General features: G+C 47.0%; 2 protein-coding genes across 7 annotated transcripts in view; one reads left to right on the top strand and one right to left on the bottom strand.

Annotated features, from left to right (window-relative positions):
- Positions 1-626: 626 nt before the first annotated feature.
- Pka-r1 (protein kinase, cAMP-dependent, regulatory subunit type 1) lies at positions 627-25,579 on the bottom strand. Of its 5 annotated transcripts, none has more exons than XM_077670126.1 (11): positions 25,419-25,579; positions 17,433-17,606; positions 14,135-14,226; positions 13,241-13,349; positions 12,295-12,393; positions 9,328-9,387; positions 9,182-9,242; positions 7,606-7,742; positions 5,778-5,859; positions 5,101-5,293; positions 627-4,448 (listed from the first exon to the last, which is right to left on the bottom strand). In XM_077670126.1, exons 1-10 carry the CDS (start codon positions 25,515-25,517, stop codon positions 5,121-5,123), a joined length of 1,086 nt encoding a protein of 361 aa, XP_077526252.1. In that variant the 5' UTR covers positions 25,518-25,579; the 3' UTR covers positions 627-4,448; positions 5,101-5,120. The 5 variants fall into 5 exon arrangements, with proteins under 5 accessions (XP_077526252.1, XP_077526255.1, XP_077526250.1 ...); XM_077670129.1 differs by lacking the exon at positions 25,419-25,579 and adding an exon at positions 24,848-25,067; XM_077670124.1 differs by lacking the exon at positions 25,419-25,579 and adding an exon at positions 23,755-24,183.
- LOC144138051 (leukocyte receptor cluster member 8-like) overlaps positions 24,198-26,624 on the top strand; it is a 28,037-nt gene continuing 25,610 nt past the window's right edge. The window contains exon 1 of one of the 2 annotated variants that reach the window (XM_077670122.1): positions 24,198-24,409. In XM_077670122.1, coding sequence (XP_077526248.1) covers positions 24,360-24,409 — 50 coding nt within the window. In that variant the 5' untranslated portion in view covers positions 24,198-24,359. The remainder of the gene's footprint in view (positions 24,410-26,624) is intronic. The other variant, XM_077670121.1, reaches the window with a different exon arrangement.

The raw sequence follows: 26,624 nt of genomic DNA, 5'->3' as shown, positions 1-26,624 counted from the left end.
TTATATGGCGCTTCTGTACGATGCCGCCTGGTTTTTATGCGAAGCGCCCCAACAACGTGGGCGAAGCTGCGCGTTTGCTTTGGGGAACGTGAAAGACCTGTTCAGGCACTCGCGAAGCGAGTTGGTTGTGTTGGGACTGCATGCGCGCGGCTCGATTGGTTCCCAATTATTGATGGACATCGTATTCAAGCGGCTGAGGACGTTTTTCTCTGGCCGTTGTAGACCAAAGAGGGAGCTGCAATCGCGTCACAACTACACTGAAGGCAGCGTCACTACAGTTAGTAGTTACACGACTCGTCAAATAAGATCTTTGACCTGGCTACCGTGGGCTCGAAATGAGAAAAATGGCGCCAAATTCAAATGCAGCACTCTTAGCCGCATTAAGGTCCAATCTTTTTCGCGCCGGCAGGAGCGTGCATTAATGCGCGTTCAAACCTCGTGCCTTAATGGAGCGCCCAGAAAGGGTTCAGAACATGCTGCCGAGTATTACAACACCGGCAGTTTCTATGACTATTGCGACAGCAGTTTTACATCTCTACTATATAAAACCACAATTCACTATGCAGCGGTATGGGACAACCAGCCGCAATTTGATGTTCGCTACAGGAACAAGGAAAAAACTCGGCTTTGTCACAAACATTTTTATTGGTACCACTTTTGTTTCCGTACTCTAACAACAAAATTTTCCGTTTCCGAACACTTGTCCAAAAAAGCAGTTCCAAGGGCACTGCAATAAACAACTGGGTCGGCATAGGTGGAGAGGGTCACGAAGGTAGCAGCGGGCAAAAGGACAAAAAGGCGAGCCTATTTCCTCGCACGAAACAGCACACACAAAGCAGAAGAAAGTAATGCACAAGGTTCAACGATGAACACAGCGTTTTTCTTGACAGGACCAATCCTGGGACACACAGAGGAGGGTCTGAACTGATTGCATACATGCATTTTGTGGCCGGTAAAGCGTCACGGCTCTCGATTCTTCAATCGTGGCCAATAGTGTCTCAGTTACTAGCAGGTGAGAACAAAATCTTTCGAAATTTTACCATATGAAAGACAAAATTATTTAAACAGTGCAAATGGCCTCTATCCAGAATAACAACCTATTCTCGTTACTGCCAGCAAACAAACTTGGACAGCACTGTTTCGATCCTGGTCTACGAACCGATAGCAGCTTCGAACAAGAATTTGACGAAAATTGCACCCCGTTTGAAGGCTGCGAAATCTGCATTTTAATATTCCGTTTCTTAGGTCGACTGTGCATTGAAAGGGGCCCTTGACATCAGTACTGGGGCAGTAATTACCGAGTTACGACACATTGTGATTCCAACATGGAGTGAACTGTGGCCTTTTCTGTAATCAATGCTGCCGTGCAAAACAAACGCGGCGTTCCAGGACATTGCCAGGATCTTGCGAGGACAAAGCTTTCCTGAATGCAGATTCAAGTGAAGGCGCTGCCGTGCAAAACAAACGCGGCAGTTCCAGGACATTGCCAGGATCTTGTGAGGGCAAAGCTTTCCTAAATGCAGATTCAAGTGAAGGCGCTGCCATGCAAAACAAATGTGGCGGTTGCAGGACATTGCCAGGATCTTGTGAGGACAAAGCTTTCCTGAATGCAGAATCAAGTGAAGGCGCTGCCGTGCGAAACAAATGCGGCAGTTCCAGGACATTGCCAGGATCTTGTGAGGACAACGCTTTCCTGAATGCAGACTCAAGTGAAGGCGCTGCCGTGCAAAACAAACGTGGCAGTGCCAGGACATTGCCAGGATCTTATAAGGACAAAGCTTTCCTGAATGCCGATTCAAGCGAATGCTCAAATCTAATTACCACCACCACCTGTTACCCCGGTGTGATGAACACATCACTGTCAGTGCCAGCCACGTAATTTACAGGCTATAAAATGCACGTAAGCAACCCGAATCCATGTGCAACGCACAGACAGGAATGCACGCAAAAACAATGCCAATCTAGCCTCAAAGGAACGCGAGATTAAGAGTGCAGAGCGATTGCAAACTCCGCACGCAAGAGAGATCACGGCAGAAGGAAACCGTCACGCACACATGCTTACAGATGAAAGAAAGAATGGGGAAAGCATGCTTCATGTCATACTGTGTTGACCCTGTCCCTTACAAAAACTATCGACCACCTTGTATGTGCATAATTACTGCCAACCTCTAAGCTTCTATGTACCAAGAACACCACAAATTGCAGAAGACGATGTACACTGTGCACTGCCCGTACGACGCTCTGAACAGCTGTCTCAAATGTGGTCAAGGTCAAGAAGTTCCCCAGACGATGCCCTGATGACCAGTGCATGTCCTGGTACCTTGAACACACCAAAGACATTGGACGTCCCGCAAGAAAAATACTAAAGCAATGTCCTGTGCTGTTCGAAAGGACATTTGAAAGGACATCATCCTCGAGGGTACATGCTGAGTCTTCGGTACAGAAAGCTAAACAATACTCCTGGTACAAAGCCGTTGCGAATGCTGAGAATGCCGTACCGTCGCGACGATAACGCATCCAGCCGAAACGGACCCTGCACCTATGGTGGCCACATTAGAGGTACAAAACAACGAAGCTCGCAGGCTGGGGACAAAAGCCGGTGAAAAAACAGCCCTTTTCCATACACGTGCTGCGTTACTAAAGCCTAGACACAACATGAAATTTCCGTGCATCGCGACGACGACGACGACCAACTCTACGAACGCCTGGTTGATTGAGCCTTCGGTAAAGCTAGGCACGTGTAATTGCGACGTCAGCGTTCTACAAGCGGCTGGACTCGGGAGCAAGTCAGTCCAGTGCAGAACAGTTTAAACGCGCCGCACATCGTCACAGGTGTCCTGCACATCCCAGAAACGGATTCCTCTCTCGAAGGTGCATGAACCGACCCCTCCGTCAACAAAACTGAAACAATTCGCACACCGTCATCACGTTCCTAACTTCACTGTGTACAAGCCGACAAGAGCCGGCTTTCACATACGAAGTCATAATTACAAGTCAGTTCAGCGTAGCCCACCGCCATCGTCATCATCAGATGCCGAATGCGTCGCTCTACGGATTACTGCAACAGTGCACGAGCTGACCCAATCCGGCTTCAGCCAATGGGTGCCGCACCAAGCACGCCAACACGACACTACTACACAATAGAGGACAACCATGACTAGAGTCGCTAAAGAATTTATTCTAAAACACAACTCCCCACTTCTGAGAGCAACAGAAATGCACGGTGAAAAGAGGAGTTTTTTTTTTAGGTGTGCGAAGAAACAACGGCAGCAGTTAAAAAAACAGGGAAACAATCTTCAACTCCACTGGAAAAATCCACAAGCGACACGAGAAACGGAAACACGCGCGAAGCTAACGAAACGAACGCAACCCCGCCACTAGCAGAAGAGGCATGCTGTAAAAATTCTAGGCGTCCGTCTATTCTTACGCCTCACAAACACGTTACAGAAACTAGTCCTATGTACAGGTAAACAATAATAACGTTAAAAACAGGAAGGGCAGGTGAAGGATTGCGAGACGCCGAAGGAATTGCCGAACAGGAAGAAATGTAGCTGTGGTGAGAGGGGGGACCAATAGGTTTCAGGAGACCTTTCCACCTTTCCTCTTTTTCAACCTACGCTGCTCTTCCATGGTTTTGGAAAAATAAAAAATGCAATAAAGCACAGAAGGTCTTCAGAATGTCCTAGAATACTTGTGAAGCAGACAGGATGGCGCGAGCACATAGGCGCTCCTTTTTGAAAACACGACAGCAACACAACCTCTTGTTTAAAAAGAGAGAGAGAGGGAACGAATTCGCACAGGAAATCTCCCAAGGACACCAGACAGGCACAGCTATCCTTAGCCAACCTATCCTGTGATAATCCCTGCAAGGATAAGAGGGCCTTTAGAAGGCTCATCGGATCTAGGATACACTTCGGCCTTCCCCGCGATACAAAGTTGTCCTGTAAGGACAAGGCGCGATACTGTCCCCGATGTACAAATAAAACCATTCTTGTCCTTTGGCTGCTGTAAGGACACGTCTAGGATTCCCAGGGATGGCGCTAAACTGTGCTTGCAACACAGTGCAGTCCAAACAAAAAAGGTCTGCCAACGAAAATACAAAAGACGAAACGCGAGACAATGGCACTTGCCACGATGTCCAATGGCACTTGCCACGATGTCCTTGTGGCATAGGCTGCCAAAGCCTGGCCGCTGGAAGATGCATTGCATTAAGGCGGGAATTTTGAATTTGAGGCAACTAGTCAAGAGAAGCAGCAGCAGCAGCCTACTGAAGGAAAGAAGGAAGGAAGCGTTGCTGTCTTCTTGTGCTCGATAAACAGCTTGTAAAGGAGAGAAAAAAAAAAAAAAAAGGTAAACTTCTTTTCTTCAACGCAGTCCACCGCCAACTTCCCTTTTCTCCCGCTTTTTTTTCTCTCCTTTTTCTTGTGTGTTCAACAACGGCCCCATTCCTGCAAGGAAAGGCATTAGAAAAGGACGTCAGCTCTGCAAATACACACCTGTCGCACACACCTGCGATGACACCGAGAATTTTACCCTGATAAATGAAACCCGCTACAAAAGCAACAAGTTCCAGTGCACATTTCCAGCTGGGTTCTAGCATAGTGCAACAACCAAAGCTGGACAACTGATCAGTCAAAACTCACGAAATGTACAGCCACTTTCTGACAGTAATAGGACTGAATATCTAGAAGAATTCTTGAAGACGTCTTAATTGCAACACAAGTTTATTGATTCCTGTAATCAGGGCATTGTACGAACCTCCTCTGGCTGAAATAACCTTTAGCAGCGGCCTTGTGGTCATAAGCAAAGTACAATAATTAGTGCAGACAGGAGCCACAGAATGTCTTCTCTTAAAAATGTGTTAACTGCAATTCAAGATTATTCATTCGAGTGATATGGGTATTGAAAATATATTGCTTTGACCGAAACCGCCTTCAGCAGCAGCCTTATGGCTGTAAGCAAAGTGCAAGGCTCAATGCACAGTGGAGCCACAAACATTCTGAAGACATCTCAAAAACGTCTTGAAGACATATAAGAAACGTTTCAACTGCAATACAAGCTTATTCCTTTTGGTAAAGGAAGGATGACTGATCCACTGACCGTGCGTCAGGAGGTGAGTCCTAGACCGAGAGGGAGATGAGGCTGTTGTAGTGGGTCATGTTGCGCTTGAGGATCTCGGCGCAGGGACCCAGGACACGCTCAAAGCGGGACCGGTCCAGCTTCACGCACTTCAGGGGGCCCCGCGACACCACTGTGGCCGCCCGGGGACGGTCCAGCAGCAGCGCGATCTCGCCTGCACCAGGGTCGCACCAGTGTTGCACCGAGTCATGACGACGCGTCAGCCTGCCCTCCAGGACACGCACACAACGCACCAGGACAGGGTGTGGTGACAAAGCGTGCAGAAATAGTGGAACTGGTGCCACCATCCTTATACCAGGGGAGGAATGTGGGTATGACTGATGACACTGACGGTACGGTATGATGGATGATGACAGTAACCTAGCCTAGACACAATAATGCACAAGTGTGAAGCGCACATAATAAAACATGCCCTGAAAGTGTGCAGAAGCAAGGCACAACTTGTGTTGACGTACGTCTGAGCTGGCTAAACTATTTAACAACTTCATCTGGATAACACGCTCCATATTGTCAACGTGATGCTTCAGCATAAAGTAGCAAGTAAATAGTAAGGCTCTAAATGACATTTCTTCTAAGAGATTGACTGCACAACACTGCAAGAACCAATAAAGGAGAAAGGAAGGCAGAGCATGCCGCACCAAAGTAATCTGACGGGCCCAGCCTGCCGACCTCTTCCTGTGGCTCGTTCTCGGATCGTCTCTGCAAAACTGAGGCCGCACCCTGGAGGAGAGAGGGAAGGAGGAGGAGAGAAAAAAGAAGAGCGAGATCACTCGCATCTCTGCCTCTCAAGGGAAACTACCGCCAAGCACTCAACATCACAAGAACACAGTCATTTAGTGAGCAACCGATCTGTATGATGACTAATAGTTCAGTTCAGATTGCATCTCAAGTATTTTGCGAACAAAAGAAAATGTGGGAAATGGGGGCCAACGTGTAACAATACATCTTTAAAAGCTACGCGAATCAGATAGGTGAGAAAGGCCAACTATAAGTACAACAGGGCTCTGTCAACTAAGTTTTATGCCTGCTTCTGTAGACAAACCATTGTCTAAAAAAAAATAAGAGAATGAAAAGCAGGTGCCAGGTACTTTATTTTAAAAAACAAAGAAAAGTAACAAGAAAATTAAATCAAATGTTCACGATCCTCATGAAGAAGCCTGGTCTATCAGCGATGCACAATCCAATGCCACTTTTCATGCACAGCAGAACCTCAACTTAATAAAGTCGCCGTGAATCGCAAATTCCATTTTGTTAAATTGGAACTTAGTAAAATATAGAACAGACCAGGCCTGTGGGCACCTGCGAGGCAAAACCAAATTCGTTTGCTGATTCGGAAAATATGTAACATCAGGTTATGTCAAGTTGAGGTTCAACTGTAACCACTGATTTATGCAACATGCCACTTGTATGCCAGAGAGGAAAATGAATGAAAGTGAGCATGCGTGAAATGCGTTTGCAGCCGTTTCGTGCAAATGAGTTACGCTGTCCATTCGTCCAACACAGAGCCCCTGCGCTGGAACATTTTTTATTCAAAACGCACTGCTCTACCTCCTCTTCCAACCTGACTAGAGGCACGGCAAAGTTGCACTGTTTGCGCAAAACAAATTGCTCCAGGAAACTGCTATCCCAATAAGTGAACTTTATGTGAAAGACACCTCCATGCCCTCATTATCAGCCAGAATATGTTCAGAGTTAATTTTGCTTTTGAATGAACAAGTAAGGACACAACAATATGGTGGCACATGATGGCTGCATTCTTAACACTTGGATAGATGGATGGAAACACACATGCACACTGGATGAGACGGCACTGTCCTTCAGAACCGGAAATATCTTGACACGGCTCCTTAAAAGGGAGGATTGGTTGTCATTTTATCCCATTTATAATCTTCTTGCCTATCACTGCTTCTTATAATCATGATCGCACTCAATCCTGCTCTCGATTGATTGATTTATTGATTGCGGGGTTCCACGCGCCGACACTACACAGGCGATGAGGCGCGCTGTATTGGAGGGCTCCGGATTAATTTTGATCACCTGTGGATCTTTAATGTTGACGCACGGGCGTTTCCGCTTTTTGCCTCCATCAGAAAAACGGCCGCCGTGGCTGGGAATCAAACTTGCATCCTTCAGACCAGCATCGATTCTTCCGTCAAGGTAATGGGTAATGACCAGGACTTCATACAAAAACAGCGCTCAAGACAGGACACAAAGAAAGAGACAGCAACACATGTTGCCTCTTTCTTTGTGTCCCGTCTTGAGTGCTGTTTTTGTATGAAGTATGAACCAACGAGCCCAAACACTTCCATTGCTTAATGAACAAGATTCCGCGATGTACGTGCAACCAGTGATGAAGCAGTTGCTTACCCTGGAACTGAGTACCCCTACAAAAAGTTTACACTAGTGACGTGCGAAGGAGGTGAGTGAGTGGAGGGTGCTTGGAGCAAAAAAGAGAGCAGGCAGTACCCCGAGGCTGCTAACCTCCTCAATGATGAAGAAGTCGTCGCCGGGCATGCCCTGCTCCACAATGATGTCGCCGTCGTTGAAGGTCACTGGCTCCAGGGCGTCGGCCACCGTCAGGCGTTCCCACTTGTCCAGGCTCTCTGTTGGGGCAGGAAAAAAGTGGCCACAGGGGGAGCAAGTCAGGCAGCACCAGAGTTATTCAAGATTATATCATCATCATTGTCATCATACTATCTATGCCCACTGCAGGGCAAAGGCCTCTCCCACAGATCTCCAACTATCCCGGTTTCGTGCTAACTGCGACCAGTTAATTCCCGCAAACTTCTTGACCTCATCTGCTCATCTAACTTTCTGCCGCCCCCTGCCATGCTTGCCTTCTCTGGGGATTCACTCTGTTGCCCTTAATGACCAACGGTTATCTTGCCTTCACATTACGTGCCCTGCCCACACCCATTTCTCCTTCCTAATTTTTACTAATATGTCCTTAACACGTGTTTGTTCCCAGACCTACTCCGCTCTCTTCTTGTCCCTTAACGTTATGCCCATCATCTTCCATTGCATTGTCACTGAGTTGTTCCCAATTTCACTTGCACCCTCTTAGTGAGCCCCCAAGTTTCTGCCCCGTAGGTGAGTACCGGTAAGATGCAGCTGTGATACTCTCTCTCCTTCTTGAAGAAGAAAGAGGGGCAAATCAAATCAAATCAAATCAAATGAAATCTTTTTATTTTCCAGAATGAATTCTGGATGGTTCCCTGACTGAAAGCTGTGAATCAGCTTAATGAAGGACCGGGAACTGTTCCACTACATAGCAGCCAGCGTAAACACACCAGTGTACAGTGTTTGATAGCAGGCCGGCAGACAAACACAGAGGAAAGAAAAAAAAAAAAAAAAGGTAAGTGTATTGACCTGGAAACTAGAGAAGGAAAACTGGACTTCGCTAAACGTTTACCTAATAACACAACCTAATGAAATGAAGCCTGCTCGCCAAACTTCGAGACGTCAAATTAGGTAATGTTCGCTTATGTTTTCGCAATTTACTGTATTCGCACAATTCTAACACAATCATTTTTTTTCTATAATTAGCCTTCAAATTTGTGTGCACGTTACAACCGGACACAGAGCTGAAATTGGATTCAAAGTGGCCAGCAGCAATGCGATAGACACGAGCACCTCAAAAAATCCGATTCTAAATCTGCGCGAAAGAATCAGCGTGAAGCACTTTTCTTAGAATTTTGCTACGTAAAATTACCTGCACGTTACTACTGCGTGTGTTAAAACCGTGCAAATACGGTATGCCTTACGGCAGCAGCCACAAGTGCTCGAGCACTACATCAACTTTCTGCCAACAGATGGCAGGCTAGTCAACTTGCCCCATACTTGCCCCATACTTGTCCCCATTTGACCCCAGTGCAAAAGGGGATCAGTTTTTGATACACGGCGGTCTATGAGGAGTTTCGCAACTCGTGCAACTCTGGTCGAGCACGACCTGCCTCTTCCAGATCCGAGAGCAAGAAGCAAGGAGAGGATGCAGGCGGGATTGGGGGTCCCAACGCAGCGCCCACACACACACCACACTCACCCAGGATGGAGACCTTGCTGAGAAACTCCTCGTACATCTTGCGCTTGCGGATGGTGCTTCCCTGCACAGCAAGCAAGGAGTGAGGACGAATGAGTGAAGTTCAAGACACACTGACACCACACACAGAGGGGACAAAAGACGCTCACCATCAGAATTCTTCTGTACGTGTCCCGGTCAATGGCCCAGAGCTTCACATCCGTCTTGGCCTGCAAGTGTGGCACATGGACACAAGTCCCTCAAGCCTTTTCCAGCTCTATAAAAAATTCCAGCCCAACAGTAAGCCTGGCATAAATTTCTTTAAGGGGGGACACTGGCCTTAAAACAGCTTCTTTTAATTTTCAAGTAAACTATGTGAAACTAGCCAGTCTTGCTGGTTTTTTATCACTGATTTCAAATATGCCATTATTTTTTGAGTAGGTCAATTAGTTCCCAAGATAATTAGAGACAATCAGCCATTCTTGGAGGAACAATAGACAAAACAGTGTTAGTCATTGATCTGTAATCCTGCTATTTTTCAACACTATGAACCCGAGTGCATGCAATAAACGGAGCCGTTTTTTTGATGCATTGCTAGGAACTAATTTTACAGCTCATTAAACTTCAGTGTTTGAAATGGGCACTCAAAATGTTTCCTTGCCACTGGTGCCACCAAAGTAATTCGGAACTAATTGACCAGCTGAAAAAATAATGGCATATTCGAAATCAGTGGGAAAAAAGAAGCAAACTGACGAGCTTCACAAAGTTCACTTGAAAATTAAACGAACCTGTTTTAAGACCAGTGACCCCCTTATTAAAGGAGTACTGACACGAAATTTGTGTTAAGGTTTTCTCGCTGCTATGGGTGCCTACCAGCTAAATAATCATAGAATAGCACATTAAACGGTTGACACCAGCATAAGTAATTGCTTACAGCTTCGTTTATTCATGCCCACTTTGGTGTCATCGAAACAAACGTTGAGGCGGCCGCCACACCAGGACGGCATTCTTGACGTCACGGTTCTCATTCCGTGGACCCGGGCAGCACAACGTCAGTACAAAAACTGCGATGTGATACAACAGGAGGAGTAGCACGTGCCAGCACCAGCCAGCGCCTTGGCTACGTCACGGGAGCCCTGACATAGGCAGTTTGGGGCGAGGCGCCCTGCGAGGCACTCAACGCGGTCATGCTGATGCTGATTTCGAAAGGGTGTCCATCTGCTTGGAGCTTTCACGGGTGTGCAGAGATTCAAATTAATTCAATATATGCTACACTGAATGGTTACTGTTGAAACGTCCTGCGAGATATTTCAAAATACAAAGGAAGCATTTTACGCAGTTATCTCAGCTTTGAAATTTCTATCAGTACCTTGAAAGTGAAAGTATTATCAGAGTCCTTCAATGCTTCTCTGGTCATGAAACTCCCGGCCAAGTTTCGTACGGGGACAAAGGCTACCGCGAGGGGCGCCACCGCAGATCGGAGGGCATCGGGCGGCCGCCGCTGCTCTGTAGCCAGACCGGCAGGCAGGAACGCAGTATTAGCAGCATGCCCGTTCGCACCAAATTTTTTCGCCACTCACAAAATGATAAGTCCATTTGAGCGGCCCACGGCACGTAAAGCGAAAGTGCACTGCTTGTAAGGCAGCGAGCATCTGTTTTATCTCACTTCGTGGTCCATTCCCTGCCAAACGTGCTCTGACCACGCCCCCGGCTGCTCTCTGATCAACACCAGCGCCACGGCATGGTAGCGCACAAAGCTCTCCCATAGCGTGACGGCGAAGTTTCATGACCAGAAAGCCATTGAAGGACTTTGGTATTTTCATGAGCTGGGTCATGATGCTTTCAAACGCCGATTTGAGATATGCGCCATGCGCCGTGCGATTGAAAACTTCTGGCGCCATCTGCCGTGTTGCGAGAGAGATACAGGTTCATCTGGAGCATAGTATTTTTTGAGCTAGATGGCGATTTCAAGGCTAGCCAGCAGAAACTGGAGCTAGATTTCTGCGCTCCCGATTCCGTCGCGTGCTTGCAGACGCGTCAAATCACGTGATTCTGTACAACCTTCGGTGTATTAGCACGAGTCTGTGGATGATGTGTCCACATGGCAGATCCATGTTCTGAGGCTCATGAGGAAGAAACCCACTTTATAACATCAGCGACTGCTAACTTTTTCACCCGAGGTTTTGAAGAGCTGTGAGAAAATTTTTGTAGCTAAAAACAACGCTCAAGCTAGGATTTTAATTTTTTACTCAGAATATTGCTAATGAATGTATAAAACCTCTGTATTTTCTGGAATGTTCTTAAAAATTTTTACATCAGAGGTATAAACACGCTTCGAACAATTTGTCTAAAATTTACAAAAAATTTCGGATTTGGCAATTTAAATTTTGCATTTTCATTTATTTTTTTAAACCATTACTTCCTTAAAAAGCCCATATATTGGGCTTCATTTTCATGTGCTTCATATATTGTTCTGCCAAACAGTTCTTGGGAAAAAAAAAAAAAAAAAACTTTACTAGAAGCCACAAAAAAGGGCACTTTTCCCCTTGTATGGAAAGAGTTAAACAATGCACAGTGGGTTGTTGAAAAAGAGGAGCGCCACATGCGAACTTGACTGGTTCAACAAGATCTTCCTACAACAGAAGCGCGTATTTTAATTCTTTTGTGTGTGTTTGTGCCCTCTATGGCAGAGGCTATTTTCAAATGTAAGTTGTAATGACAACATGTTATATTTTGGTGCAACACAAATCTGGGTTCAGTGGCCCTTATGGGAGCTGCAATTTTCCCTCCATTGAGATAACCATTGCCAGTAGTGTGTGCTTCTGTGAAATGTTCATTGAAGGAAACATCACTATACTGTTTCATTAAAAAAAAAAAAAAAAAAAAACGCTGCTACTTTAACTACGGCTAGTACAACATGCTTCTGATACAACCATACTCCAAAATTACCTCGCCAAGTCTGTTTCTGTTAGCCCAACCGGAATATGCCTCAGGCTGAAGGTCATACTCCAATTAATATTAAAATTAGAACTACATTTCTTTTTTTTTTTTTTGCAGCTTTATATTTAAAAATGGAGAGAGCGAAAAGAAAAAAAAAAGAAGGAAGAAGGAATTAAGAGAAAAAAAATAGTGGCTACCTTGACAGTGGCTGCCCGCGGCGTTCCGTAGATGAGTGCCAGCTCTCCAAAGCTGCCGTTCTCCGCAATGGTCGTCACGTGCTGCCCATTGACGTACACCTGCAATCAGGGTGACACACACACACCCATCAGCTGAGCCGAGTACCCCAACCTTGACATGTACAGGAAGTTGCAGCAGTAAATGAGCCCATTTAATTAAACAATTTCCATGAAAGGAAATTGTTTAGCTTCCAAGAAGGAAGCGAGAAGTTCCTTGCAACTGAAATACTGCACAAAGGTCACAGTTCACGGTGTATTTAATTTAAAGGTGCAATAACTGACAACAATGCTTCTGTTTTTTAGCATCCACTTAATAACAGTTTTAAAGCAAAGCTTTAATGTCTTCACTGACACCATTGCATGCCAATACGCCCTGCAGGAAAGCCAACTTTTTGTGACGATGATGTTGAATGATCATTAGTGAAGTGAAAGAGAGAGAGAGAGAGAGAGAGAGAGAGAGAGAGAGAGAGAGAGAGAGAGAGAAAAAGCTGCCCGTGGTCAGAATCGAACCTGTGTCCCTTGCGTTATGAGGCCGGCGTCTAGCTAACTGCTCCATTTTGACATGGTCAAAGCAAACGCCAAGCAGCATGTACCGTTTTGCGCCATACAAACCAAACGTTACGCCTACAGAGTGCACACCAGACAGTTGCTGTGGGTATTCTAGAATAGTGGTGCGTACCTCAAGAGTAGCACATAAGTGCAGTGTGGGGTTGGCCAACCAAAGAAAGCTTTGCGATCAACCATCATCATCGTTAGACGGAGGGGTGGATGATTTTTTGCCTAAAGCCTACCTTACAAGATTAATTTTGGTTTTCTATATGAATACACAAAAACAAAAAAGGGTGGGTGGGGGGTGGGGGAAGGGGTTGGTATGGGCCACTGCAGAAAGAAGGCACGGCACACTCACGTCCACTTCCCCCTGGTCGAGAACGTAGAAGTTGTCTCCCTCGTCGCCCTGCTGGATGATCACTTCCCCTGCCTTGTGCACCACGGGGAACATGGCGTCGAAGATGTCGCTGCGAGGAGGGGAAAAGGGAGTTCACAGGTGGGGGGGAAGCAGAGCTAGGCAACAATATAACATTGAAAAGAGGCTATCGCACATAGACACCCTGCCACCACACCCCAATTCTAAGGCAAAACTCCAACCATTAACGAAAAGCCCATTTCCTGGTACAATTGCCTCCCACTAATTCAGACTCGTTATTACATTTTTAATGCTCAATTCAATTGAGTTCTGCATCAGAATGCTGCACGCTCCAACTTTCAGCTAACTCAATTATCCTTTAAATTTTGTAAGCCCTGGGCAATCCTGCAGTGGTTGAATTAATGACAAGTTGACCATATCATATCATGCAGCTTTTGTGCAACACAAAAGGGATGCCCCCCAGCTCGCAATTCAGAGTTTTCAGAAGCTCCAGGTAAAAGCCCTACAGTCAACTTCACACTGCTGGTTACCTAATTTCATACACTTTGCCAGCAAAGGACATCTTCCCAATGAATTCTCTTTTATTTTTCACGAGCTTCAGGCACAGCAACAAAAGCATATCAATCACTTCCTTGTGCTTACCCAATACAAAATTTCTAAATCGCGTCAAAAAAAAAAAGAAACCCACAACCCGTAGCAGCAATTCGGCAATTCTCTTTCAAATACCTCACTTGGAGAGGTCCAGGAAAGCCAAATGCATATTGGCACTATATTATGCGCATCAGCCCGTTCCTCAAACCAGTAACCCTTTCCCACGTGAGACTTTTTCGGCTGCTGTGCACATCGACATCAGAGAGCATTGTTCACAGCCCTCACCTCCGCTCATTGTCATCCAAGTGCGAGAAGAGCACGTTCTTCTCAATGGCCTTGGACAGTGCCGCCATGGTCTTGTAATCCTTGGGCACCATCTGCATTGACGAGTGGCAACAGGGGATCACACTCCCGCAACTAGAAGAAAACACCATGTTCGGGAAGGAAATTAAAGGCAACATAAAAAAAGTGAAACAGGTTGCACTGGTGATGCAAGGCTGGAGAAACAGCAGAGCTGGTGGCCCTCCTCCCTTTGTCAGAGACCTGGCCGTTGCACCTTGCATGGATTTCCAAAGTTGCCACTGAAGGTTCTCCATGACTGGCCAGCCCGCACAATTTCGTCCGCAGCCTTTCACATCTCTCCCAAAGTGGACCGCGTTAGCACACAATAGAACCCACAGTTAAGTCCAAAGGCAACGCCCGCACTATGAACCCAAAGGAAGTGCTGTGCGCTTTGAAGGCGGTGAGAGCTCAATTGAATACACACCATTTTCGTAACGCTTAGGACCAAGGTTCAATTCTGACCATAGGAAGTTTTTTTTTTCCTATCCAATTGGCTGCATATGTTGTTGTTCCCCGCCGCTGCTAACCCCGTACCCCTCGGGCCTTTGGGCTGACCCAGTGGTTAGGTTGCTGGTTTCACGGCATAAAGGTCCCGGGTTCGATTCGCGGGACCTCCCTAACCACACTTTTTAAATGCAGAGCATTTCAGTAACTCACGATGACACCCGCGTTGACGTCCGTAGTCAAAGTCCGCACCGTCGTTGTCTGCACCCCTCCCCCTACACTATATAAAAAAAAATACTATCCGGCGCCTGGTTTCGATCCCTCAACCCTGCGGGCGGAACGCAATGTACATGGTGCTCTAGTCCACTGCGCCACAAAGCCGACACAGAATGGGAGGCTACGACCGCGCCTTATATCCTTGACTCATTCAAACTACGTCAAGAAGCTGCTGATGCGCTCGCATCGCGCTCTCTCGCCGCGGTGGCTAACATCTGTGGCGTGATCGTGACGTCAACATCACGCGTTTGTGTGGTGGCACGATTTCGGCGCTATAACACTCTCTCACGAGGGGCATTGGATTGGATTGGCTTGGCTTGGTTTGGTTTGGATTAAAGTGGATTGTGCTGGATTGTAGCCGCGCCACGTTGCATCATAGCTGCTCCACGTTGCATCATAGCCGTGGCAGGGGGTTCACGGCACGTTTCACCATCGACTTCATCGACAATGTCTACGCTGGAAGAGAAGAGCAGAAATGCTCTGCATTTGATCGTGCCCCTCGCGAGGGGGATGTTCTAATTTTTGCTTGAGGCTTTTTGGTGCGACGAACAGAAAAGGCTGGACCTAAGCAGTTCTGCCGTTAAAATTGATACGGTAGGGCTTTTTAACATGCAGCAAACAGGGTGTGTATTATTTCAAGTTAGTTAGGTCATGCTAAAAAACGTTGCCATCGTGGGCAATTTTGTTTCATTGCTTTTAAAAACTGGCCGCATTGTTCAGGGGTAACGAAACAAGCTCGCAGCGTTCTACTGAAAGAGCCCCGTCTGTCTCAAGTGGCAAGCAAATCATCTGAACTGCATGCCCCTCCCTTCAGCCAGTCATCGTCACCAAAGCCCAACTACTTGCTCTAAATGAAAGCTCACCAATTCTGCAGCTCTACTGGATTGCACGGTGAAGCAGCAAGACAAATGCTGCTTTGTTTGCTTAGAAGCGCAAAATTCAAGATTGCATTCCTTCTTAGAGTTTTCCAGCATTTCATTCATAAATGTAAAACGGCATGCTGAAAAGTTAAGGATGAATGAATGCCGAATAACCTCATGCGATGCTGCCCACCTAGGAGGTCATGCAGACGAAAATACCTCAACTGGTCAGGAAAAACGCTCATGGCAGGCTTGCTGGCCCATTTGATTGCCCTAATAGACTGGGTTCTGGCAGTCCTTTACACAAGACACTTTACGTAACTTACACCCAAGTTTTTAAAATTATACATGTTGAATGCTCTCACAAACAAAGCCATCAAGCATTTGTTAGTAAAGCGTGGACTACCCCATGCGGTTTTTACATTCTAGATAAACTTGAAACTGCAATCTCGCGCACACAGGTATTTGTTTAAGACCTCTACTGAAAAAGAAACCCCCTCTGAAAACGAGAATAAAAACCTTGCACTATGAAACCACAATGCCCCATCCTCCGAGCCACCACGACATCGGACAATCACCCCAGCTCATGATGTCAAAGACAGTGCTGAGCTCACAACTGAAAGTTTATGAGGAAGCAATACAAATATATATAAGAACCTGGACAACTGCATATGTGTTTCTTAAAACTTTCAGTAGTGAGCTCAGCACTGTGCTGTCGTTGCTCCCTCTTTTGGCCTTGTTTACTTCGCACTGTCTTTGACATGATCCGTTCCAATTCATGAACAGCTCGGTAGACAGCTTACGAAGCATTCTAATTAGATGTCTTAATTAGCAAGATTTGGAATGGCACAGTGGTTATTACCGCAGATGAAAACGTCTAAGTAGATATGTCGACAAACGCAAGCCGCAGGTTTCATAAAAAATATCAGCGCTTTAAAAAAACATTACGCGATTTAAAAACTAAACAAAAGTATCTTCACAACTAGTAAGTTATACCAAATATTTCAATAAAAGGACAAGTTAGTTTTTCACAACATTAGTACGCAAAAAGGTGGTGCTGGCGTCGTTTTTTAGCTTAGACAGGAAGGTAACCTCCATCGTGTCTGACTTCGATGCTGTCTACGCAAAGCAGTCTTTGTTGCCCGCTTCGTCTGGACTGGAATGGGACTTGACACGGTGCACTGTCCATGAAGACGGCTAAGAAGCCGTCTAAAGGGAAAATTGGAACACACCCATCGCCTCAAAACCGAGCTGGCCCAACCTGCCATTGCACGCTCGTCTGCAAGGTAACAACCTCCCGCCAGAAGACGGAGATCTCCCAGGTGAAAATATGTTTTTTTTCTAGCTGGATTACTGAACCAAAAATTTCCTCCAGCTAGAAACATTCTAACTAGAAATAGCAGAATTTCTAGCTAGAAATTCAGTTTCTAGTTCGTTTCTAGCTGGACTGAGATTTACTTCCAGCTAGCATTTCTCAGTCCAGATAGAAGGAAAAAAACTCGCAAGCTGGAAGTAATCGTCTCTAGCTAGACTAATTTTTATAGCTAGAAGCTGTCGATTCCAGCTCAAATGTAATAATCTAGCCAGAAATGAAGCCGGAAATTATGATTTCTTGCTAGAAATGCTCTTTCCATTTTCACGGGGGGCTCAGGCAGACGCACCTTCTTGACGTAGGACGTGGCGTCCTCCTCAGAGTAGGTTTCGGCGCTGACCGCTCCGCGCCGGCTGCGCTGAGGTGGTACGGGCAGCGGAGAGAGCTCATCCTCCTTCTCCTCACCGGGTGGCGTGGTCGCCATGGGCGACAGCTGCTGCTGCTTAGCCCTGGTGGCCGCCTCCTGCATTGGCATGCATGCCACAGTCACGCACATGCACGGACTCGCTCTCTGCACCACAACATCCCCCGCCTTCTCACCCCAACAGCTCTTCAAGAATATGCACTAGTTGTGAAACTTCACTTCAGAATCCAGGCCGTGTGACCACCCCCGCTTCAGTGAAGCTGAGGGGAAAGTGCATATTAGCACACGGGACAAAGGGGACACAACCTGAACTTGCTAACCCAACCAAATAAAATAAAGCTTGCTCTCCATATTACCGTATTTTCGTGCGTATAACCCGCCCCAAAAATGCGAAAATTTCAGGGGTGAAGTAGAGGTGCGAATTATATGCGAGGTGTTTCCTTAGGTGCAGCTTTACCGCAATGCACGTTGGGCCGTGATGCCCCTACAGCAGTAATAGTGACTAAGCCACTGTCATCACATTGACAATGCTTATTTTGCACACGCAGCTCTACAATATTCCAAGGTGAAAAAATGTATGCGGCAAGTCAGCTAGGTAAGTTCTTTTGCATAAACAAATGTGTTAACGTTGCTTGAGTAGTAGATTTGGTCAATCCTCTTATGTATAAAATATGTGGGTGATATGCGGGGTTATATTTGTTTTAATCGTCGACGGAAAGTAGGGGGTGCGGGTTATATGCAGGCACGGGTTATAAGCGCGAAAATATGGTATGAAACACTAAATTAAGTAATGTCTAGTTACGCTTCCACGGTTTTTCCTTTTCATGACTTCGGCAGCAGTCGCAAGCACTTGAGTACTACTTTAACTTTCTCAGATAGACGGCAGGATAGTGAACTTGCTCCATGTTTGCCCCCCATTTGCCCCCAGAGCAGAGGGGACAGCCGCAGAGACCAGCTTTTGATACGCGGGACCTGTGGGGAGTTTTGCAACTGATGTACATTGAGCAACCTTGCCCTGCCCGAACGTTTACTTGGTGACCAGAAACGGGGTGCCAGTAACACCCCTGCTCTTTTAAATGTAGGGCTGATCCACAACAGAAACTAACGTCGCACCAAAGCAGCACAATCTTAAACTTAGCACTGTAGCGAGACATACAGTTGTGAATACAGTAAAAGCTCGTTAATTCAAACTCAGAGGGGACCATAAAATTGTTCGGAGTAAGCGGAGTATGAATTCAGCGGGCTCTAGAATGAATAAAAATAGCGCCACACTGCGCAGGCAGAACAGAAAGAAGCCACCTCCGGACTCGTCATCGCGAATTAGGCGCTACTACACGTTTGTGGCAGGTGATTTTGTGAATAATGTTCTGTAAATAGCAATGGCATGCGCCAGAGCACTGGCACCAATGGCGCCAGTGATCCTTAAAGCAAAATAAGCTGTTGTAGGAGCGTAGCGCGCGTACCATGCTGTTGTTTTTCTGCTTCGCTGTTTTGCATCTCTAGTAAATTTGGTTTGGTTTGGATTTGCAACACACTGCAATCACTCTGGGCCGACTTCTTCGAGGAGCAATGGAAACCATGGGATCAAAGTTCGAATTGAACCAATCTGGATACCGATGTGTTCGAATTATCGGGAGTTTTATCCCATTGAAATATACAGGGCTAAGTCGGGACCAGGGCGTCAGTTTGAATTAACTGGAAGTTTGAATTAATGAGCTTTTGCTGTAGTGGCTCTGGTAATTTTTCTACGACTCCATCCTCTCAGCCTAACCGACGAAAGCTCACGGGTTTTCAGTAGAGGTACCAACAAAGCCTTTGAGCCGCTGAACAATGGAAATGCGCATGCAAGTCAAGTTTTGGAAATACCTGTCGTGGGCAAAGCGTCCTCCTTCAGGCAAGTGCACTCAATCCAACAGAGCAGAGCGAACGAGCTCAAACACTGGTGAGACGTCCAAAACACGGCAGAATCTCTCGGCACAAAGGGCGGGTTATAATACCGTCAATTCACGGCAAATAGATAACAGGCAGCACAACGTCTGGCAGGCAGTGGGTTCGCTGGTGGAGTGAAACCTGACCCGCGTAGCGGGCACCGTGCCAACGAAGGTACCGCAACACAATTAGCAAAAACAATAAACACACCGCACTTCGCGTTGTCACCGACGAAACATCCAAATAGAGCTCACGCACAGAACCAGTACAGGTGCAAAGCAACTTCAAAGACGCGTGTTCAAGCCTCTCCCCTTCACTCTTCTCTGTGCAACAACACTGCTACAACGCAGCGTTTACAACGCACAATCCACCTCTGGAGATTAGCAGGACTCCCCGAGAAACGATGTCAGCTGCAGGGAGTCGCTGTAAGCTGCGGCGACGACACCCCGCAAAAGGCCGCGTTATGAGCTTCTCCACGCAAAAAAGGGGGGAAAGGAGAGACTCTGCCCCCTCCCCGTTCCGAGCTCAAGATCCGGCACGCCACCACCCCCGCCCGTGTCCTCAAATAAGAAAGCGCCAGGCATCTCGCTTTTGGCAGGGCCCCACAAATGCCACTGCTACCCGACGACGACGACGGACCCTGGCCTCGGCGTCTCATGCATTGCGTTCCCCCAACTCGCGTGTATTTTTGAGAGTGACCCTACCTCGCCTGGGGGCAAAGCACGTGCCGTCGTGCGAGGGGGACGGCAGCGGGCGAGGGGGGCAGTTAGTCGAGGGAGAAGGCTGAGCAGTTCAATGGGCAGCGGCGCTGTTGGCACCAGCGTCAAAATGGCACTGCGGTGGATACAGCATGGCGGCAGTGTGTTCGCGTTCGTCACCCTTGATCCCATCGCACGTCTTGCTGGACAACCAGGTGAGCTTCTACACGAATTTTGCACGAACCTTGTACGAACCGCTTCTTGATTTTGTATGAACTTTGAGAATGTCTGATTGAAAACCATGAGGCAGAGAATTAGGATAAGAATGGGGTGGAGCGCATTTGGCAGGCATTCTGGGATAATGAATGGCAGCCTACCATTGACCCTGAAGAAGAAAGTGTATGACAGCTGCATCTTACCGGCACTCACCTACGGGGCAGAAACTTGGAGGCTCTAAGAGGGTTCAACTTAACAACTTAAATTGAGGACGACTCAGCGAGCAATGGAAAGGAAGATGATAGGTGCAACATTAAAGGACAAGAAGAGAGTGTAGTGGGTCAGGGAACAAACGCATGTTAAGGACATAATAGCAGAAATTAAGAAGAAATGGAAGTGGGCGGGGCATGTAATGCGAAGGCAAGATAACCGTTGGTCACTATTAAGGGTAACAGAGTGGATCCCTAGAGAAGGCAAGCGTGGTAGATAGTGGCAGGAGTTTAGATCGGCAGATGAGATACAGAAGTTTGCGGGGATAAATTGGTTGCAGCGGGGATAAATTGGTTGCAGCGAGCACAGGACTGGGACAATTGGAGATTCATGGGAGAAGCCTTTGCCCTGCAGTGGGCGTAGATAGGCTGCTGCTGATGATTGCAAAGTTCTGCCATCTTCCAAAGTTTTAGTTTATCCACCTGCTCACAGTTGCGTCAGTGATGCACGTGGTAGCACCTGTGCCCTACGTGAATTATCGTGGGGCAATGCATCTATCCTCACTAGACAAAATATGCCAGATTACCTGTGTCCCATTAACGTTCACAATGGCACTTTACAATTCCTAACACCCAGCTGAACCCATTTGGAGGTGAATCCAAATTAGCTCGCCAATCAAACATTACTTTGCAAACTCTTTCCCCATGCCGCAACAGTTTAACTACATTATCGCATTGCTAAAGCTTTGCCTCTCCGCAGGTGACTCGATATCTGATGTTTCCTTCATGACAAACAAATTATCCGTAAACAATGTGGCCAACTGCCCATGTCATCATTTATAGACGGTATTCGCTGAAAAGTTTAGCGGTCAATTTCTTTGCTTGGCAACACTGGAAACGGCCACAGACATGGCTGATGCGCCACGGAGACCATAGAGTTAATACTCGGAGACATGGAGACGGACAAGTACCGCCATCCCGCGGAGCCCGACGTAACGAGTGACGGCGCACTCACACGGTTGCATGGAGGAGAAGAGGGGTGCCTGATCTGTGGGCCGTGCGCACAACGTCGCCTAGCAACAGACGCTTGGCCACAGATATGGCGGCGCACACATGGTTGCCTGCATGCATACGAATACCGAGTATACGAACAAAGCTTCCCACAAGAGGAGGCATTACCTGGTTTGCATCTGAAGCAAGCTGAGCTGCTAATTGCAATGCAATACAGCGAGTCACATTTTTCTAAACAATGCAGCTTTGTCACTCGAGTTTTTCGCATCAATTCGAACACAGAGGCAGTTTCCAGGGAATACTAAATACCCGACTAGCCGAATACAGGTAATACGGAACAAATATTAGAAGATAGCTTTATAACTTTTTTTTGTGTGTGTGTGTTTCCCGATGTATTGCTGAAGATTTGCCCCCTAGCATTTGACAAAGCCTCTTACACATACGGAGCAATCTCGACAGATTTATCTCATAAAACAGCCCAAAAACACGCAGACTGAGTAAAGGGCAGGCACACAAGCTTCAAAGACCCGTTGATAGTCAATGCTAATGCGTCTTGACTTTCTTCAGTCCGCTTGTGTACGCGCTGTTCTACGAGATGACTTTACACGAACTCGTCCAATCGGCTACGTTAATCTTGACAGACTCACTTTGCAGAAACAGCTTGTTAAACGTAAAATGGTTAAAAAAAAGACAGGCGAGCTTTTTTTTTTTTAGAAAAACAAGTCAACAGACCTTTGACCTGGGGTCATAAAACTCAGCGAATTTTCATTTCACGGCCTTCCCTTTATGAAAATAAATTCCTATTTTGACGGACTCCAATCGAAGTACAATCAGTAAATTATAGCTCTGGCCGATCCCCCCTTTCGGGTATGTGCAAAAAGCAATGCGGACATCATTATCATTAAAACTAATCAGATCAGTGGGTAATAAAATTTCAGTGGGTAATAAATAAAAATCCGTTTATTTTTAAAATAAAGTTTTGTTCTCTCTCTCTTTGCGTCAAAAGTCATAAGAGAACATCCCTTGATACAGACGCAATCAATTAAATTAGAACTCTCCAAACTGTATTAAAAACAAAAACATGCAACCTGGTTAAAACCGGGTTAAATACAGCGTACCCAAGCGTGCGTGCATTTGACGTCTGCTTGGAGCATTGCTCTTGTTGAAAGTTAGAAAACACGGAGCCTAGTGCGGTTGATCCCTCTCGTTCTGATGATAACGCTCGCACAAAAACTCAGCCTGACCCATTTTCAATCGCCACAAGACCGAAACTGACGCACTAGTTTTCGCTTCAATAACGGACGTTTTTTGCTGTTACTGTTCTTGTTGAGAGGAATACGCTACAATTTAGCCCACGAAATACTCAATTTGTGTCTTTCTCTCTTTCACATTTCAAGACATCACGAAAGCGAAACTAGATGCCCCTGGTACGAAACTAGTTTCGCTTGTTTAGCTGTGTGTGCATCTCGGACAACCGCATAGGCGGCCTGATATCAGAAACAATTTTTCTTTTCTCAAACATGGTCTCAAACAAAAGCGGGGAAGTTGATGCCCGATTTCTCACGCAGAGGCGCAGCAGGTTAGGCGAAAATTTTCGGCCCACCTATTTTTATAGCAGACCGCCGTCGCCGTTTCCGTCCGACCAGAAAAAAAGGCACTGGTGGTAAACATATTTTAAACGACAAACATCTCTCCAGCGGCGACCGAGCGGAACCCTCGACTATTTATACGTCGCCTCGGCGCCCAAATTCCTGAGCGTTGCGGGGCCCCGGCGCGACGATGTTTTCACGAGCCCCGAAAAGTTGTCGCCACGCTGGTGCGGAAGTCACCGCCAATAACAATACCAATCGCCACGATGAGCTTTTTTTTATTTTCGTGTCAATTTTCCCCAGCGTTTAAGAACGGAGGCGCGCAACCTCGCGGGCCAAGGAAGGCGAAAGATTTCTGAAAGGCCTAAAAACGCACCTACCCACCTCGCTCGCGAAGACGTATTCACTTGCGCTCTAAGGCGTGAGCGGGTTAGAAAAAGCCGACCTAAGAACGCGTAAAGATTTTCTACGATCGGCAATCGCAGAGGCGGCGAAAACCCGGGCGATCGGCCGAGATTTGAGCAGCGTCCGTAGTGTTGCTTTCGTATCACTTTCGAGTCGGGCGCAGCGGGAGCAATGCGGCCCTTTCTTTTACCTTTTCGAGGCGTGCGAAGTAGTCCCGCAGGAACGAGATGGGGTTGTCTGGCCTGCTCACGCATAGCTGAACGATGCAATCCTTGAGAAGCTTCTGGATGTTGTGCTTCTGCACGTAAAGCTCGCATTCGCGCAAGCTCTGTTCTTCTTCTTGAGTGGTCGCCATCTTGGACTTGCGTGCGCCCTCTCGTTCCTTCGTCGCCTGCCAGTATCAGTATCTCTCCGCGTTATTGTTGTAGTTGAGCTTTACCCTTTCAACTCCCAACGGCAACCAATATAATAAATAGAATAATTTTTACACTTTTAAAAGTTGAAATTAGTTAATTACATCTTCAAAAAGACACTAAAGCTGTAACGATGCAGACTTATTTTGTGTCGCGGATGTCCCAATACGACAGCGCGTTCAGAAACTACTGCGCATGCGCCTGCTCGCGCTCTTCTGAGGTTCCGCGATTGCGTTTTGTTGTTCGCGGTTGGTTCTTCGATCAGATCGTGTTCAATTAACGCCGTTTTCGTGCTTAACCTAATCTTCTGAATTTTGTAGCGTTTACCTTGTTTAATGTTTTCTCAGGGTAGGTCTTTCAGAAAAGCGTCGTCGCGTCCCTGATGGCCGCTGTGCAAGCCTTCGAACAGGCGCCGACCGCTACCCCTTGGGAGTAAGTGCGCCCAACACCATTCTTTCTCGTTGATCGCCTTGACACGGTTACAACCGAGTTTAACGCTCACATCTTCTCCGGTTAGTGCATACTATCCCACGGATTACGTGTATCCTGGGCAGTTCTGTGCTGGGCGGTTTAGAGCGCGACAAAGTGAACGTGAGTCACTAGGCCTAAATCTGGAAGCCGATGCCGTATCCGTATGCTTATTTTTTGTTCTTGCATAAGTTGTTACGCGTAATCCTATTTCCGCACCAATTGAATTATCGCGAGCGAAGCCTGATTAGTCTAGACTATGCGTCAGGTCGATCCGGTTGCGTTAGTAGTGCGTTGCTTTCTCGTTGAATTCTGTCGACTCGGCCGAAACGACACCGTGGCGGGTTTTTCGGCCCGATGTGCGAAGTGTTTAACGGCAGTGGGTCGTCGTTGTTTTCTTACCTGGGCGTCACTCGGTCAACCGGAAACTTTCGACTCGATGGGGGGCGAGAGCTTTACTCCGCCGAGCACCCCCTGCTGCGGCCGCCCTGTCATTAGCGGTGCCAACTCATTAGAGTCCCTGAGTCGCATTTGGCGGTGCTGGAACCGTTCCGACGCGTTTTCTCGTTGAGAGGATGGACAGCGAAGGGAGCGGTCTTGGCATTGTTCTTCCGACAAACGTAGACCCCCTTCGAGCTACTGCGCGATAAAACAGCTCCTGAGAGCCTGTGAGAAGCTTCTTCCACTCACCGCACCTGTTTCGTTAGCCCGAGCGGTGCTTGGCGAAATAAAGTGCGCGTGGTGTATTTTTTTCATCTTCAAATTGCGAAAACAGCTTTTCGATTGACATTTAACGATCGAAATGGTAGTACGGGGCGACAGTCAAGCAAGCACGTCGCATTTTATTGCGGCGCCGTTCCCAAGGCATTTTGTCACTCGTGTCCGGACATTCGTCTCTGCTGCAAGTTTTTTGTGAACTTTTTTTTACCTTTACTGCCGCATAATCCCTTCGTAATGGTTCAAGGCACGGTACCTTTGCAGGTGTAACGATGGGATGTGGAGGGATTTTAAGCCGGAGTTCGGGCCTCCTTGCTTGCTTGAGAGGATCGGCATGGCTCTCGGCGTCCGCCATTGCACAAAAATAATGCTGCCCGTCAGAATCCTCACATGGGCGCGAGAGAAACTGATAGGCTCCGCGAGACGCTTCTCATCGGCCCGGTGCTCGGCCGCTCGATAACGTGGTTCCCCCTCTCCGCCACCGTTTGACGCGCTGCCAATGGGATTCTAATGCTCGTTTGCGTGGGTCTGCTTATCTCTTCGTAAGCGTTTGCTCGTCGGAGGTCTCCGTGAAAGGAATGTCTTAGAGGACGTTGGCTGCCGATCTCCCATGCCTGGATGCCTTTTCTCTTCGCATTTGATAAGCAGCTAATTGAAACCGCGGATATGTTACCAGAAAACTTGCTTGGACTAAGGTTTGTTTATCTCTTGGAATCTGTCGCTGTTGCTTCAGTAGCATGTTCCAAAGCGGACATAAGCAGTGTCAGATGTGCATGGCATGTGATCTGTGTAAAAAGTTTTGTTTTGAGGGTTTGACGTGAGCGCTCATTTTGCCTTGTCTGCTAAATCTTCACTGGCACACAGTGGAAATCTTGATGGGCGAAAAGCAAAAACGCCCGTGTGTACGAGATTTCGGCGCACGATAAAGATCCCCAGGTGGTCGAAATTAATCCGGAGCCCTCCACTACGGCGCGCCTCATCGCCTGCGTTGCGTCGGCGCGTTAAACCCCACAATCAATCAATCAAATCTTGATGAAAGTGCTGCTCAGTGCAGTTATAAGGTGTGTTGCCACGCATAGCAAAAGGCTTGAGGTGGGCTCTGCGAAACACGAACTTGGCAATACACAAGACGTTTTTGGAACAATTGTAATTAATGTTTACAAGAACAGTTGTTTATGCTCCAGGATCATTTTCACCTTCCCTGGTTTAGCCTAGCCGATGGAGAGGAACAGCTGATATAATCTTAGTGGCATTTCAACGGAAAAATTGAGGCACTTTTGCTTGGCTATTTTTCATTTCAGTGCTCATGGTCTAAGCCTGGAAATGAATGGGAACCCTCTTGCAAATGTCCCAGTTTTCTGGCCTTACGCTGCATGGTACTAGTATGTAGTACACACTGTGTGCTCTTTACTGGCTCACACTCCCAGGTGGAAGGGGTTGTCGCAATCTTAACAGCCTTGCA

The sequence above is a fragment of the Haemaphysalis longicornis genome, unplaced genomic scaffold (genome assembly GCF_048455015.1).
Source record: "Haemaphysalis longicornis isolate Haplotype H1 unplaced genomic scaffold, Haemaphysalis longicornis Haplotype H1 scaffold_5, whole genome shotgun sequence".
In the NCBI taxonomy this organism is placed as follows: domain Eukaryota; kingdom Metazoa; phylum Arthropoda; class Arachnida; order Ixodida; family Ixodidae; genus Haemaphysalis; species Haemaphysalis longicornis.
The sequence above is the reverse complement of the archived record's forward strand: the minus strand, read 5'-3'. Positions and strand labels throughout refer to the sequence as shown.

Coding starts and splice junctions, on each gene's coding strand:
- Pka-r1 (XM_077670124.1), bottom strand. CDS start 23,919: ATGGCGACCACTCAAGAAGAAGAACAGAGCTTGCGCGAATGCGAGCTT. Junction 5,860..7,605: donor AGGAGGTTAGCAGCCTCGGG/GTACTGCCTGCT, acceptor TCTCTCCTCCAG/GGTGCGGCCTCAGTTTTGCA. Junction 5,294..5,777: donor GGGCCCGTCAGATTACTTTG/GTGCGGCATGCT, acceptor ACCCTGGTGCAG/GCGAGATCGCGCTGCTGCTG.